Source organism: Stylophora pistillata, chromosome 9 (assembly GCF_964205215.1).
Source record: "Stylophora pistillata chromosome 9, jaStyPist1.2, whole genome shotgun sequence".
Lineage (NCBI taxonomy): Eukaryota > Metazoa > Cnidaria > Anthozoa > Scleractinia > Pocilloporidae > Stylophora > Stylophora pistillata.
Genome location: NC_142527.1, coordinates 1,735,201 through 1,749,996, shown reverse-complemented (window position 1 = coordinate 1,749,996; position 14,796 = coordinate 1,735,201). Strand labels below are relative to the sequence as shown.

General features: G+C 38.8%; 2 protein-coding genes across 7 annotated transcripts in view; one reads left to right on the top strand and one right to left on the bottom strand.

The window, feature by feature from the left end:
• Positions 1-149: 149 nt before the first annotated feature.
• Positions 150-6,396, bottom strand: LOC111327347 (uncharacterized). 4 transcript variants are annotated; one of them, XM_022931519.2, is made up of 3 exons: positions 6,265-6,396; positions 3,469-3,677; positions 150-2,636 (listed from the first exon to the last, which is right to left on the bottom strand). In XM_022931519.2, the coding sequence occupies exons 2-3, from the start codon at positions 3,673-3,675 to the stop codon at positions 570-572; spliced, it is 2,274 nt and encodes a 757-aa protein (XP_022787254.2). In that variant the 5' UTR covers positions 3,676-3,677; positions 6,265-6,396; the 3' UTR covers positions 150-569. The 4 variants fall into 4 exon arrangements, with proteins under 4 accessions (XP_022787254.2, XP_022787249.2, XP_022787243.2 ...); XM_022931514.2 differs by lacking the exon at positions 6,265-6,396 and adding an exon at positions 6,115-6,254; XM_022931508.2 differs by lacking the exon at positions 6,265-6,396 and adding an exon at positions 5,100-5,275.
• Positions 6,397-6,701: 305 nt separating this feature from the next.
• Positions 6,702-14,796, top strand: part of LOC111327121 (uncharacterized) — an 18,187-nt gene continuing 10,092 nt past the window's right edge. For 2 of the 3 annotated variants that reach the window (XM_022931231.2, XM_022931239.2), the window contains exons 1-7: positions 6,702-7,055; positions 7,749-7,832; positions 8,734-8,784; positions 9,248-9,294; positions 10,319-10,391; positions 11,085-11,166; positions 14,593-14,793. In XM_022931231.2, coding sequence (XP_022786966.2) covers positions 6,876-7,055; positions 7,749-7,832; positions 8,734-8,784; positions 9,248-9,294; positions 10,319-10,391; positions 11,085-11,166; positions 14,593-14,793 — 718 coding nt within the window. In that variant the 5' untranslated portion in view covers positions 6,702-6,875. The remainder of the gene's footprint in view (positions 7,056-7,748; positions 7,833-8,733; positions 8,785-9,247; positions 9,295-10,318; positions 10,392-11,084; positions 11,167-14,592; positions 14,794-14,796) is intronic. The other variant, XM_088732077.1, reaches the window with a different exon arrangement.

Here is a 14,796-nt window from a genome sequence, read left to right as displayed (position 1 = left end):
AAGAGCAATATTCAACTGAAAGCGATACTATGATGGTACAATTTGAAGACTAATCACCGCTAACTTTTTCACATGCCAGTCTGTAAGTCTTCGTTTTTCTTTCACTGGCCTAGATTCTTGTACGATATTAATATATACATTTACAGAAATCCGTATAAATAATATTTTATTTTCATATTGTATAAATACACATTTTGAAAAATGCTCTTAGAAATACATTATCGGTCTAGGCATAGTCTCAAGGAAAGAAGTAAGACTGAAGCAGTGATTGACTTTATGGTAACGATATAAATACAAGCTATGCAAGAGCTAGAAATGAAACAAACATTTTACTTACAATTGCGTTGTCACAAAAAATATACACCCTCAAAAGTATATTAAATGAAAATAGAATCATCGCTTTGTGCCTCTGTCGCTCTTCGTTCACAAATCTAATGCCTAGAATAGGTGAGACTCGGGCGTATAAAAGAAAAACAGAATATTAGAGGAAGAAAGTTTTGGCACGACGACAATCTTAAATTGAAGAATTTACAATTCAAACTCGATTTTACAGTATTACTAGTCCATAGTTACTGTATGATGCGAAAAATATCCTCAACTTCAGAGGAATAGGATGTAAGTAATGGATTAGGTTTTTGCAGGAAACACACTAGTAACTGTTTTAGGATTGGTGGACAGTAGCTTTGCTTCAGTACATGGAGCAGAAGTTTTAAAGCAGAGCTATGATTCCTCACAGTTTCAACGTGAAGTTCACCTTTCAATAAACCAAGGTAAATAAGAATGCTTTCGCCTATCCGCCATGCGTTACATCCCAGCGTCACAAAAGCCCTCGAAAACAACGCATCCACACACGACAACAGCTCCTCTCTGTATCCTTCGAGCGCAACGATGTCACAAACCCGTTTGAAATTTTTTCCCATGTCGCTCTCGGCTTCTTTACATGAAATGGAAAGTACCTCTTTGGTAATCGCTGACGCCAGTGCTCGGAGGCGTAGATGATCCATTCCGAACAGCCTTGGGCTTGACTTGGATAGAAAAGAAGCAAAGATGGCGGCGAGATTTCTCGGGAAATATTCTTCAGCACATAAGTGTTCCAAGGCTAAGAGAGGCCCCGTTAAGTCCTTAACAATATCTACGTAGTCCTCTTGTTTGAGAAGACCCATTCTCACTAAAATACAAGTCCCCAGGGCGACCGCGTTGGATTGTGAATGGCAAAGTCCGAGCTTTAACACGGCACCTGCGCAACTGAATAACAACCGCTGGTCGCTCACAAAGGCAACGCAGACATGAAGGAAAATCTTTGCTATTTTATCTGCGTCCCACGAGCCCCCACCAGTAATGATTTTCTCTAAAAGCGAGCTAAAAAGTAAATCTCTTTTCTTTGCGCAATAAACAGAGATGTCTAAATTCTGAGAAAAGATTTCTAAAGTAGCCTCAATAAATGACGTAGGAGTACTTTTCATGGCAATGACGTCATCCAAACGCGAAAGATAAATGTCAATGTCGTCTGTAATGAGACCGCTGTCTATGCAATCTAAATAATTTTTGGTGTTATCTGAATCCTTGACGGAAATCATGAGTTTGTTCAGCTTTTCAAGGTTTTTCTTCAAACCTTCATTGTCCACCTCTGGAGGACTTTCTTCACAAAGCTCCATCAACGTTGAGTCTTCACATAGTGTTGTCAGCGTTGTCTTATCGTGCATGCTATTCAGCTCCCATATGGAGGGGTTCGCGTTGGTATTGCTTAGTGGTGCTGTTGATAGCTTTTCTTCTTTGACTTTCAAGTCTTTCTCTTGCAATTTCCATTTCGAAGATGATGGTAGGCTCTGGTGTTGCTTTGGAATCATCAACGATTTATCTCGAGAAAATGATATAGAGTCTTTTACACCCTGCAACAACTTGACCAGTATAATACGACTTCTTTCGATTTCTCTTGGTTTTAGATAAAAATCACACACGCATTGTGTTCTAGATTTGTCATTTAGCTTTGAAGAGGTGTGCGTTGCGAGGGGATACTGGAAAAGAGAAGTAAAAATTAAATCCGGTAAATTAATTTCGACAGATGCTCGCTTTTTACTTGAATAACAATTTGTTAAACCGTCCAGTACGTTTCTCTTATGTGTTAACAGAGCCATGATTAAATGTAAAGTTTTCAAAGATGCCTCTCTGTTCTCCTTCCAGCGAATGAACTTCAACGACGTCTTATCATCCAGTTTTTTAGAAGACATAGAACTCCTTTCCTCGACTATTTTCTTATCCTCTCCATTATACATTTGACAGCTTTCGGATGCGTCTTCTTGATAAAGGCTCTCCTCAGAAGTCGTTTCTCCGAGGCCTCCAGAGCGCCGCTTCCGCCGAGATTTATAGTGGAGTAAAATGTCTGCGCTTGCTTTCTGGTTAAACTTAAAAGCTAAACCGACGGCCGTGAAACCAAGTTTGTCCTTAATATTTCTGTCACAACCATTGTCAATTAGCGCTTTCAGATTTTGAAGGTTTCCCAGTTTAGCGGCAAGATGGAGAGCGGTTCTTCCCAGTTTGTTGCGCTCGTTGACATTGCAAGACGCCGATGCTAAGATGCGCAAGATTTCGTCAGCTCTTGTCTGTTCACTGCTGATGTGTAATGAAGTCATCCCTTCCTGGAATAAACAGTATTTTACGATTTGGTACTCAGAGCATAAGTTGGAAATCCCCTACTGTATGTAAACGTTAGCCTTTGAGACGCTTTTTACAGATGAGAAATTAAAATAAACTCAAGGTTTCAATCCAGGGAAACTGTGCGGAACGCCTCTCTAGCTTCTCAGTCAAGTACTCATTAGCTAGTTTCAAAAGTTCAGTTAATAAAACAAAGCGCGGTAGTAAACAACCCTATAGTCGCGAAGGGGTGCGGAAAAACTGAGAGAGGTTTATGTCGTGTATGGCTCGTTAGTAGCCTTCCTCGCTTTTTCTCCTCCGCTACTCTTGCGTCGTTCATCTTAACTAACTGAACCCCTGAAACAGACTCACTACTCACTCTTGAATTACTCCATACAGGGACTCCACGGTTGGATCCAGGGTAGTTAAATATAAGTGAGTTCCGGAACTCACTCAAATTTTTCAAAAACACTCTGATCTCCCTTTAGAAACTACTGATCCGTTTCTGGAGATGACTTGACTTTCCTGAAAACACTGGACTTTATACTGTTATAGCGAACACACATCAGTGACACAGGTTTGCATAGCAGCTGATGCTAGTAGATCAGAGGGTTTCATGTAGTACTTTAAAAAAAATCTTTTTGCCTTTTTGGTACATGCTATTTTGCTCTCTTTAGTGCAATTAAATTATCTGAAATGCAGGAAATGCCATTTAGAGAGGTCGAAATTTCAAATTTTCTCGGGGGGGGCATGCCCCCGAACCCCCCTAGTGGGAGTGTCTCCTCGGGTGGAAACTACTCACTTCAAAACCTGGATCCACCGCTGAGGGGAACTTACTTTCGTGCGACTGTTGACGTCACATCCCGCCAAAACCAGCATCTCGATCAGATCTTTATTTCCCTGTAGAGTGGCCAAATGAAGCGCAGTGAAACCCATGGAGTCTCTTGACTCGAGTTCACATGTTCGTGTTGGTCCTGTTAGGCTGCGAACGGCTTTGAGGTCCTGTGTAACCACAGCGTTATGCAGAGAAGAATATCCGTACATGTCTAGGCATAAAAGGATAATAAAAAAAGCCTTTACCCTGAATTCTGTACGTTTTGCTAGGGCGGTTCAATTCGGCATATGAAACCTTTTCAGCCTGTAAATATTTTTCTCACAACATTAAGAGAAGTCTTTCCGCGTCGAATTCAACGCCGCTTCCTTTTAGCGCTTAATTCGGCGGACTACAACAGTAGAAGTAGCAGCAAATAAAACTGATTAATGTTATGAACGCCATCTTGACGGCAGGTTACTCTGTCAAGACAGGGCATTACATCTTGATGACGTCAATATTGACTAAAAGAAGATTTTCTCAAAATCAGTCTATGCAAGTTAATCTGGATGTTTTGATACTTGTTGCGTGGGCTGTCTAAGTTGTATTCTAATTAACCTGTAATCATATACTGACTGACACAAAATATTGTAGTCCCGTAACGTGCAGTTAATAGCGTTTTACAACGAAACTTTCACGCATTATCACTTACATCTTAAACTGAATTAACTTACGGAGAACAAAAAAAACACAAATTCTTCAAAATCCTCTAACGGATTGGTAATAGCAGGCATGTTGGTGATCGCAGCTGTGCACATGATTAACTTGCTCTGCAATCACAAGCTGAACGAGGGAAGACTAAGGGAGAAAGGGAATACTTTTTATTTCCCTCTAGCTATTTACCCGGTGCTACACACCGTCGCTTCGCCAGCTATCAACCAAACAGCTCGGATGGTCTATTCTAATTTCTAACGTCTCGAAACTATTTTTTCTTAAACTTCGCTCATTGAATCTTCTCTAAACTTCCCAGTTGCCCCAAGTCTCTCTTCTTTCTAGGAGAAATCAGTCAGATCCTTCATGGAAGGAAGCAAACACAGTGGATAGCAACGCCGGAAACTGGTACTATTTCGGGTTCGATGTAGAAGTTTTAGCTCTTTAAACTTTAGCAAGCGGATCAGATAACTACATGTGGGAATCACGCGCCATCCTTTGAGTGGCTTCAGACCAACTGAAAACGGAATTAAATGTACCAATTTGTTCTTCTAGTAATTTGTATACATCCATATCATCATTAATTGGATTTCTTGATTTATTTTGCCTTTCGGTTTTGTTGTAATACGATGAAACACTACGTTCCCCTGCAGCAGTTCGAAACCCTGTTTGATAATCTAATTGATGTCGTTAGGAAAGAGGCACACACGAACATGTTTCTGACACGGCCATCTCCTACGTTTCCATATCAAGAACCCCTAACCGGCCACGGGAATGAGCTATGTTTGTTTCTCAAGTTTTGCATGCATTTTCACGACAATCTCGCGATGTTCGCTAATTCAATACGTACATAGCTTTGACAAAGGAAATGACGCGGCAACTCCATAATATGAGAAAGGGTCAACAGTGAACAAGCTTTCATAAGATTGTTAGCATAAAAACTCACTGTTTGGACTTTAGTTCAAGCACAATATCCTGTCACAAGGAGGCTTTTTTGATCCATTTTGAATATAATTGTAACTTCATTTGCAAATCTTTTTGAAGGCACGTAGATCCCACGAAAGCATGGCAACAATTTTGCCGAGGCTCGCTCAATTTGCCCCCTTGATCTTCTGAGGAATGTCGGTTTGTCGTTTGAGATCTTTCGTCATCAAATCCTTCCTCAAACAATGGACTTGATCATTATTTATCGACGTCTTACAATCGCGCTGATGATTTTATGATAGGATGAAAAAACTAAAGGTTATGATACTAGATAATTATTAAGTTCGATCTGTGAAAATTTTAATTTGATGTCCACCTTTTTGAGAGTTTGAGATATAAATATTGTGCCTCTTGAAATAAAAGGAGACCCTTATTCTTTCTGAATGATTGTTATACGATACATGTCAGTGTGTTATTTACCCACAGTGATATTTGAAACGCTCTCTGGCGCATTTCAAGGTTGAAAATTTAATACAAATTTGGCGGAGTGGATGTCACGCCTTCCGTTGAAGTTCTTCAAGTTTTTTTTCAATTTCTTCAATTTTTAGGTTGGGTACGGTACACATACGGTACACATGCAGCGTACAGGAAATATGTTCGCTACCAGTGACGGGAAATGATGGGTTCGCAAGCCTGGACGGTCGAACGAATTGGTTACCAATGGTGCGAAAATTTCCCATAAAAGAAACAAACAATTACGCATATTGTACTTTTTTCGGTCTCCACCACGCGGGCTATGATTTGTAGTGAAAATGCCTTAGTGCTACTTAAACCGAAGTACACTCGCGGGAAAAAAAAAAACGGACGCTAAAACGGTAAATGACAAAGGAGCTCAGCCTCTGCAACTTCACAAGAACTAACTCGTTGACACAAAAAAGGAAGCGTTGAAAAAAGGTATGTCACGATTTTAAACTAGAAACAAACTACAAAATATTAGCTCTCAGATACAAGGGTAAAGGAGAAAGGTATAAACAAACCAAGAGTTGACGAGGATGAACGCGGATGGAGAAGATTGAGACGGACGATCTTGAAAGATTTGGGCCTAACTTTCCAAGATGCACGACTGGCATGGCTCTCACCATATGTAGGTTTACCGTTCTAACTTGCTAGATTTTTCAATAACTTACGGTCAGGAAGCTATAGCGCCTTTCCTTGCTTAGCCACTACCAGTTTATATTTGTATAGGTGGGTGGGATAAATATAAAAAGGCATTCCAATGATCCCATAAAGTTCTTCATCTGTACTAGAAATACGGTTCTGCCTATTTTCAGGAGCCAATGAATCTGTATGATAATTTATTTTATTCATCCTTTTTTGTCATCTGTTCCCTACAGCAGCTCAGAAGAAATTGTATTGGCCAAGCTAGAATCTTGGTATCACTGTGGGCGACACAGATGGCTGATAAAAGATATCAGAAAAAAAAATATTGGTCACAAATTACATCAAGATTACGTAAGTGGTTCCCTTTCGCTTCCGGGGGCGTGACGGGGCGCGTTCCGATAATTGGAAGAAGATCTGGAAACTAGTAGTGCGTCACCATTTAGTAAGAAACCGCTGGCTACACGTTACCGTGACCCTTTTTGCGCAGTAATGGCCGTCCCTCGTGGTGGTGAATGAGAATTCTTGACTCCCGAATCATGTAAAGAAACGCAGTTTGCTCTCAATTAACACCATGACGAACATACGTTAAGCACAAAATAAACCAAAGAGCAGCAAGCCGACAGTCTTGCTTGAAAGAATGCCTTCTTCGAACATCAAACGCAAGAAAAAGCCGGGACCCACCAACTCTCCGACTCCAAACGGAGGTAGTGGAAATTACACTGAAACGGCAATGGACGAGTTTCTGGCCCGCTTGAACTTGTACAGAAAGCCGATCGCGAAAGATGGCTCCTGTCTTTTTAGAGCAGTGTCTGAGCAAGTAAGTTCCGTCGCTTTGTTTATTAACAAAATGCTTTAAGACGTTTTAAGGATTTAACGTAAATGTTGTTATTCCTATATTTGATCTTCCGTCACCAGCTTTAAAGACGTTCGAAATTCTGTTTTTCGCCTCCATCAGTAATTTGGTGCTTTGCCTTCTAACATTTTTAATGTAACTGATGTTTTCTTGTGCAACAAACTAGCCTCCACTTGGGATGGCCTCGTGATCGAACGTTCAATTGTTGTGTACGTTATGTTAAATAAATGTTTCACTTTGTTGTTTGGACGTTAACTCAATTTACAACAAGTATATTCGGAAAACTTCCAGCGATATATTTTTTTCTCGCCGCAATTTTTTGTTCCTTATATTTATTTACGGAAGCTTCAGCGTAGAATGTTACAAGCCATTCGAGTGGTGACAGGCATATAGCTATGCACCTTCGTATGTAGATCCGAAAATGACACAGTAAAACTTCAGCTTACCCGCATTTAGTAACCAAAAGTGGCAGTTGGTATTTATCATGCCAGCCTGCTGTCTTTGTTTACATGTGAAATTAATTGCAGGAGTTCGAGTTATGTAACACTTTCATCTTGTGGATAAACATTTTGTTTTAGAAGTCCTGTTCTGCTTGTCGTTATTAGGAAAGAGGAATTGACAACAAATTGTTCAATGTTTTTCTGTTTTTGTTTTAAGGTCTACAACTGTCAAGCCAAACATCTCCAAGTTCGTAAGGATTGCATAGACTTCATGCGAAGAAACAGGGAAAAGTTTGAAGCGGTAAGATATTTTGATAGTATGGCCCAGGGCACAATTGTTTAGAAATCTGGGAGTGTAAATCCTTGATTAGAAATTAAATGTGGTTTTGATTAGACATCTACAAAAGTGTCTAACCCTATGGCTGATATATTAAGATGAATGAAAAAGGAAAAAGCAAACCCTTTAATTCCCATCTGTGCATTATCCAGCCAACGGGTAAAGAAAATACTCCAACTTACCAGGTAGAAGTTGTTTTCTGGATCCAACATCAAATTCTTGTCACTGGCGTACAAAGAAATGTGTAGCAGCTAGAGGGGAGAATGAAAAATCAGATCTTGGGAAATAAATTCTTAGACTTAAAGGGTTAAAAGCTTTGAGATCTCAAGTGAATGAGCGTGAAACACCAAAAAATGGGACCTTAAACAAATCACGACGGTGATGGCAACAAGGACATGAAAGAAAAATGATCTAATTGGCAGAACAATAGATCAGCATGTGCATTTTAAAACTTAATACATACTTGGCCGTCCTTTGCAAAACAACAATGTGAAATCACCAAAATTTAAGTTGTCTGCAAACCGAAACTGCAACAGAAAATTATTTTAATTTCCACTTGGAACTCAACACTGTACTTTTATATGTTGAGGTTGAGTTGTGGTACCAGATAAGACTGTAAACACATGCAGCCATTTTCGAAATCCTAATTGAAATAGAAATTCATTTTTTAATCGATGTCTTCATTGATGTTACCATCCTGACTGCATAAGGTCGTTAATAATGCCACTGATACTCTGCAACGTAGTTTGGCAGGGTAGTAACTATGATGATAGTTAATGGAGTAACACTGTGAATTGATACAATGATATGGATTCCTCTAATGCATTAACATAATGGTAACTTTTATACAATCTTTTGTTTTCAGTTTTTAGAAGGTCCATTTGATCATCACTTATTCAGACTACAAAATCCAAAGGTACCGTACATCATCATGCAAAGTAATGCAAATTGTTTAACAGAACAAATTGGATAATGGTCGAACTTCCGAAAGGTTTTTAACAAGAGGAACACAAACATAATTGCTGTCAATACTTAACCCTTTTATATCATAATACCAGCTTGCATATTCTCCTTATTGTTCTCTGTACATTTCCCAACGTGTTGACAAGTAGAATTTCTGTGATAATCAAGCTTTTTAAGTTGGTGATAATATCCTTTATTCTCGTGATCTTAATGTGTGATCTAGAGGTGATATTGTTCGGAGAAATCAGATGTTAGTCGTTCTCAGAGATCAAAGGGTTAGGAACCATTGCTTTGAAAATAAGACATTTTCAAAGACTCCCAAGACTTCAAATGTACCAAACAACTTGTAAACTTGTAAGTGAAAACTGCATGTATTCTAAATTTGTAAAACTTTCTCTTCTTTATTTTCATTTTAGGAATGGGCAGGGCAAGTTGAAATAAGTGCGCTTTCACTGATGTATAAGTAAGTAGTCTATATACAAGATATATGTGCTCAGCTAGAGTTAAACTAACAGTCCCTCTACAGGGCTCTACACTAACTTTTCAACGTACTAGCTTAGTGGATAGAGACAACTTAGATTTTACAACAATTTCAGTTTGTTTACTAGCCAAACCAGCTGGTGGAAATAAAAAACCACAAGCCAAAACTGAATTTCTACTAGTCTGTGGCTAATTGATATTTGGGCAGTACAAATCAATAAATATATTATTATTATTATTATTATTATTATTATTGTTATTAATTGGCTACCATTAGTGTTGAGCCCTGCCTCCACACTTGATACTTAAATCTGACTCCTAGATAGACAAAATAATTTGAATATATCAACAAAGTTGAAATGGTAAATTGGCCACCGTTACGGTTATAAAAGCTGATGTTTCGAGCATTAGCCCTTCGTTGGAGCCCTTCGCTCGGACGAAGGGCTAACACTCAAAATGTCAGCTTTTATAACCATAACGGTGGCCAATTTACCATTTCAACTTTGTTGATATATTCAAATTATTTCGTTACCCCCACCAACGCAGCACCAGAGTTTCTTTAGAAACTATCAGCCTTTATCCATTCCTAGATAGACAGACTCTTTGCACTTTAAGGGTTGAGTTGCAGGTAGTGACAGCTAACTTTCATCTGACCAGTGCTGTATATTGCTACCGAATTGTCTCTATTTCAGTTTGCCTTTGATTAACATCTTTTACTAAAACTTTATCTGGTTTGATCAAAAGAGAACTTTTAAGTATAGCCAGTAATTGTTTTGTTTATATAAGCAGACTTCTCCTCAACTTTTATTTGGAATTTGTTCTCTCATCTAATGGCATTTATAGCTTGTGAAGTGTCTTCTTAAGATTTTTTATCTAACTTTTTTTTTTTAACATGAATCATTTTAGTTCAATTTGTGTTCCAAGATGATTATGCTACATTCCTTCAACTTGTCATTGGGGTTACTAGTTTAGATGAAGCAGGCATAACAATTTGTTTTAACTTTCAGGAAAGACTTTGTTGTCTATCAAGACATCAATGCAGAACCCACCAAGGTGACTGACAACAATTTCAAAGACAAGGTAATTATCATAGTTATGATTTAAAAAAAAAACATTCAAACTCTAAAAATTATTAGCAGAATTTTAATGTATACAGTAATGATCAGTGTTTGCCTTGCAAGCACTTTGTTGTTGCATAAACCCCACTGATCAGGAACAGAGTTTAATCCCAAATATACTCATAAAGATATAAAGATATATGGGAAATCGTCCTACTTGCCTGGATTCTTGCCAAGATTGAATTGTAGACACATCATGACAGAAGTTTCAAGTAAAGTCATAAGTATTTGTGGCCAGCAATAACTAGTGCTTAGCTAAGACTTTAAAGTACTTACAGTACTTGGCTAATTGTAAATAAAAGTGCCCTGAAGAACAGGCTTTTCCACAGATGGTTTGATTTTCCATTAAGACATTTCCAGTACTTGTGGAACAAGAAAGAAAAATGTTTGCTTGAAATAGTGATCTTATATCAGTACAAAACCTGTGCTTGGGTCATTTCAGGTCACTGCATTTTAGAGGTATTTCCTAATGAACCTAAGCAAGTCTTCAAGTCACTTAGCATGGTGTGATTGAACTGCATTTTCTCTAGTTTTCAGATAATGTGTACAAAGGCGGATGTGAGGAGCGCACCCTGAATATGTTTAGATATTTCACTGAGCACCACTCAGTCATACCTTGATATAAAATGTAACTTTGCATCCGCTCTCTTTCCAGATTCTGCTTTGCTATTCAAATGGAAACCATTATGATGCCGTTTATGACACTAAATTCCAGAAGATGGCAGCCATGTGCCAATGTAAGTAAATTCGAGTTTGAATGAGGTACAGAAAGGGTCTGAGCAAAGTTACCGAGTTATAACTACTGTATGACCAATATATAAGTCAAGAGTGATGTTTTGAAATAATTTGGATATATCAACAAAGTTGAATTGGTAAATTGGCCACCATAACGATTACAAAAACTGACGTTTTGAGCGTTAGCCTTTCGTCGGAGTGAGTTGACTTTTTGGTCATAAAAGGTTGACTTAGACACAAGCAAATTTGGTACTTGAGAAATGATCATGTTAATTACCGTAAAAAAAACCCAGATGTTGATGCCAATTTTCATTAACGCGTCCAATCTAATGCCTGATTACCAAGCTTTGAATGTTCCATTCATGTTCTTGTTGTGAATGCAAAAATCTTTGGAAAAACTGTGTTGAATGAAGAAATTCCTCTCAACAAATACCAGAAAAAGATCAATCGTATGTCAAAGTTGGTAGAAACGATGTTAATTATACGAAAGTGCTAAAAAATTGCTGGTAAGACTTTGAAGTATTTTCCATTGCAATGTTAATTGTGAGTTTACGTTCGATGAACAGTGGATGAAGAAGACTTCTCAAGACTCGACTTCGGATTTCTTTTGATTTCTTTCAAAAACTTTTTTTCCAAAATTTGAGCTGCTAAATTCACGGTGCAGCTTATCTGTGGGTGCAGCTTATCTCCGGGATTTTACAGTACACTTAGATTGATATTAAACCGTGAAATGAATCACACTGAACCCATTAACTCCAGATTTAAATAACACTTCTTTGCACAGTCTGTCATACAATTCTTACAAATTTAGCCCTGAGAATTTTTTATGAAATCAAACTTTATCTTCTGATTGTTTTTCTCCTCTCTTCTCATTGCTCTTATGCTCAAGAATGTTATTGAGATTGTAAAAAGAAATTCAACTGTGTTTTTCTTGGAAGTGAAAAGCTTAACCCTTGAACTCCCAGGAATGACTAAGACAGAATTTCTCCCAACAATATCAAGCAGATAAGTGATGAGAATAAAGAAAAATATTTTCACTTTGGAGTAATTATGAGTTGATCCAACACCAAATTGTCCAATATAAGATGATAAGAATCGTGCGGCAAACAATGAGGAGAATGGGAGTGAGAGGGTAAGGCAGGAATCTGTGCAACTAGATATTGGTTGGGCACTAGCAGCTCATTAAGAACCTCTTTTTTAGCAGCAAGGTCAATTTTTATCATAAACAAAAATAACATTCCTCTTCAGTAAATCCAGTTTTTGCGAGTGTACTTATAATACCGTATTTCTTCACCTATAAGCCGATCTCGGCTATAAGCCGAGACCCTGACTTTCAGGGTCTTTACGCTACACTCAAGCTGCCCAAAAAAAAAGGTAAAACCATCGGCTATAAGCCGAGAGCGAAATTATTGATTGTAACTGGCCATTTGAGCAAGCGAACCTCACGGAAAACATAAGAAATTGACTCACTAAACACAAAACCTAATGAATTACAATAAACACAAAAGAAAAAAAGCGAACCAATCAAGAGATATGAATATCAATTGATCCAACGAACTGTATAAATACTACCACGCGACAACAGATTAACCACAACAACAATAATAATCTCAGTTAAACGTTTCAAAGTATCAATCTATCGAGTATACCTTTCGTCGCTGTCACTTTTTATCATCATGCCTAAAGCACGCCGTTCCTCGTATAGTATGGCTTTCAAGATAAAAGTTATCGCGGAAGCTGAAGCGGTAGAAAACAACTCGGAAATCGCTCGAGAATATGGACTAAGCGAGTCCATGGTACGACGCTGGAGAAGAGACCAGGCGACTATTCTTTCCGGAGAGCTGAAGATGTCTGCAAAACGTGCGACGATGGGCCGTTTCACTCCGAAATATCCCGAACTAGACCAGCAAGTGATGGAGTGGTTTTCACAGCAAAGAGAACAAGGTTGGTATTTACTTTTCTGTCTAAAATTTTAAGAGTTTTTGAAGAGTTGAATGATATCGTCTTTCAGTGCGTGGGAAACAGAGACTTTGATTGGTCAGAAATATGTTGTTGTCATGACAATTTCATAACATGTCACGAAAAGAGTGCTGCAGTCACGAATCTACGGTTATCTCGCAGCAAAATAAGATTGTTATTTTATTTTTCGTAGGTATTGCGGTGAGTGGATTGATCCTTCGCCTTAAAGCTAAAGAGCTCTCCGATGATCCTGCTTTCAAAGCTTCCCGTGGATGGTACGAGAAATGGAAACGACGCCACTCGGTCAGCATGCGAACCAAAACAACTCTGGCCCAGCGATTGCCCGCCGATCTCGAAGAGAACATTGTGTGCTTTCATCGCTTCGTCATTGCAGCAAGAAGACGCGCCGACTACCCTTTATCCCGCATCTACAACATGGATGAGACACCCATGCGTTTTGAGCTGCCATCGAACCGAACTGCCATTTAAAGATAATGTGCGCCGAAAGTACTTGGCGTGGATGACATCTGGGCCATTTGAGTTTACCCCAGCTGGGAAGAAGAAGGCGCCAAGCAGAAATCTTGTCCTCAGGTGGATCAAGGAAGCATGGGCAGAGATACCCGAAGAGATGGTTGTCAAATCCTTCAAGACCTGCGGTATTTCCAATGCCTTGGACGGAACAGAGGACGACGTGGTCTACTCTGAGGAAACCCCAGAAGTAGATGATGAATACATAGAAGAGAACGAGTTCGACACAGACAGCGAAAACGAAACGGATGGCGAGTAAACCATTGGGTTGAAAGCCCTTGCACGTATCCGTCAAACGGCTCCTTTAGGAGCCACCAATTTCATAAAAGTGAATAACCAATATTCAGAAGTTATTTTTGTTGTGTTTTATTACTTCTGCTTCATTGCTAACTTGACTACAAGCCGGGGGGGTAAAGTTATTCAGCAACTGTATATTTTTAAAATGTAAAACCCTTGGCTATAAGCCGAACCCCGTTCTCCGTGAAAAATCTCCCAAAATTTTGGGTCGAAAACTGAAAAAATCGCTCGGCTTATAGGTGAAGAAATACGGTAAGGCCTTTTTTTTTTACTTGAAATTGATGGGTCTTATGGATATATACATATTCATTAGTTTTACAATAAAGGGGGAAAGTTTCTAAAGGAACTATAGTGCTGAATTGGTGTGGACTATTACAAGATAATTTGGTTTTATCAACTGAGTTGATAATGTAATTTGGCAGCTGTAGAGAGTTTTGAAGGCTGATGTTTTGAGCGTTAGCCCTTTGTCAGAGCTCTGGCAGAGAGCTAATGCTTGAATGGTCAGCCCTTGAAACTGTCAATGTTGGCCAAATTACAATACATGGTCAACCCAGTTGCTAAATCCAAATTTTCCAAGTATTTCATCAGTTTGTATTGGTCTCAGGATTTCTTAACATTATTCCATTGATCTTGTTGAAATAAAGCTCTGGTGTATGAGCTCTTGTACCAGAATGTGTTTGGAGAGCTTGACAGAAAATGTGGCTCCAGGCAGAATTCTCCTGGTGATGTGAACAACATGGGGACAGCAAACTTCTATCAGAATGGCCTTGGAGATGAAGATTCTTTCAAAGAAGATGGAGAAGACAACACTGGTTGGACGGAGGTTGTTAGAGGAAAAGGTAAAGGTA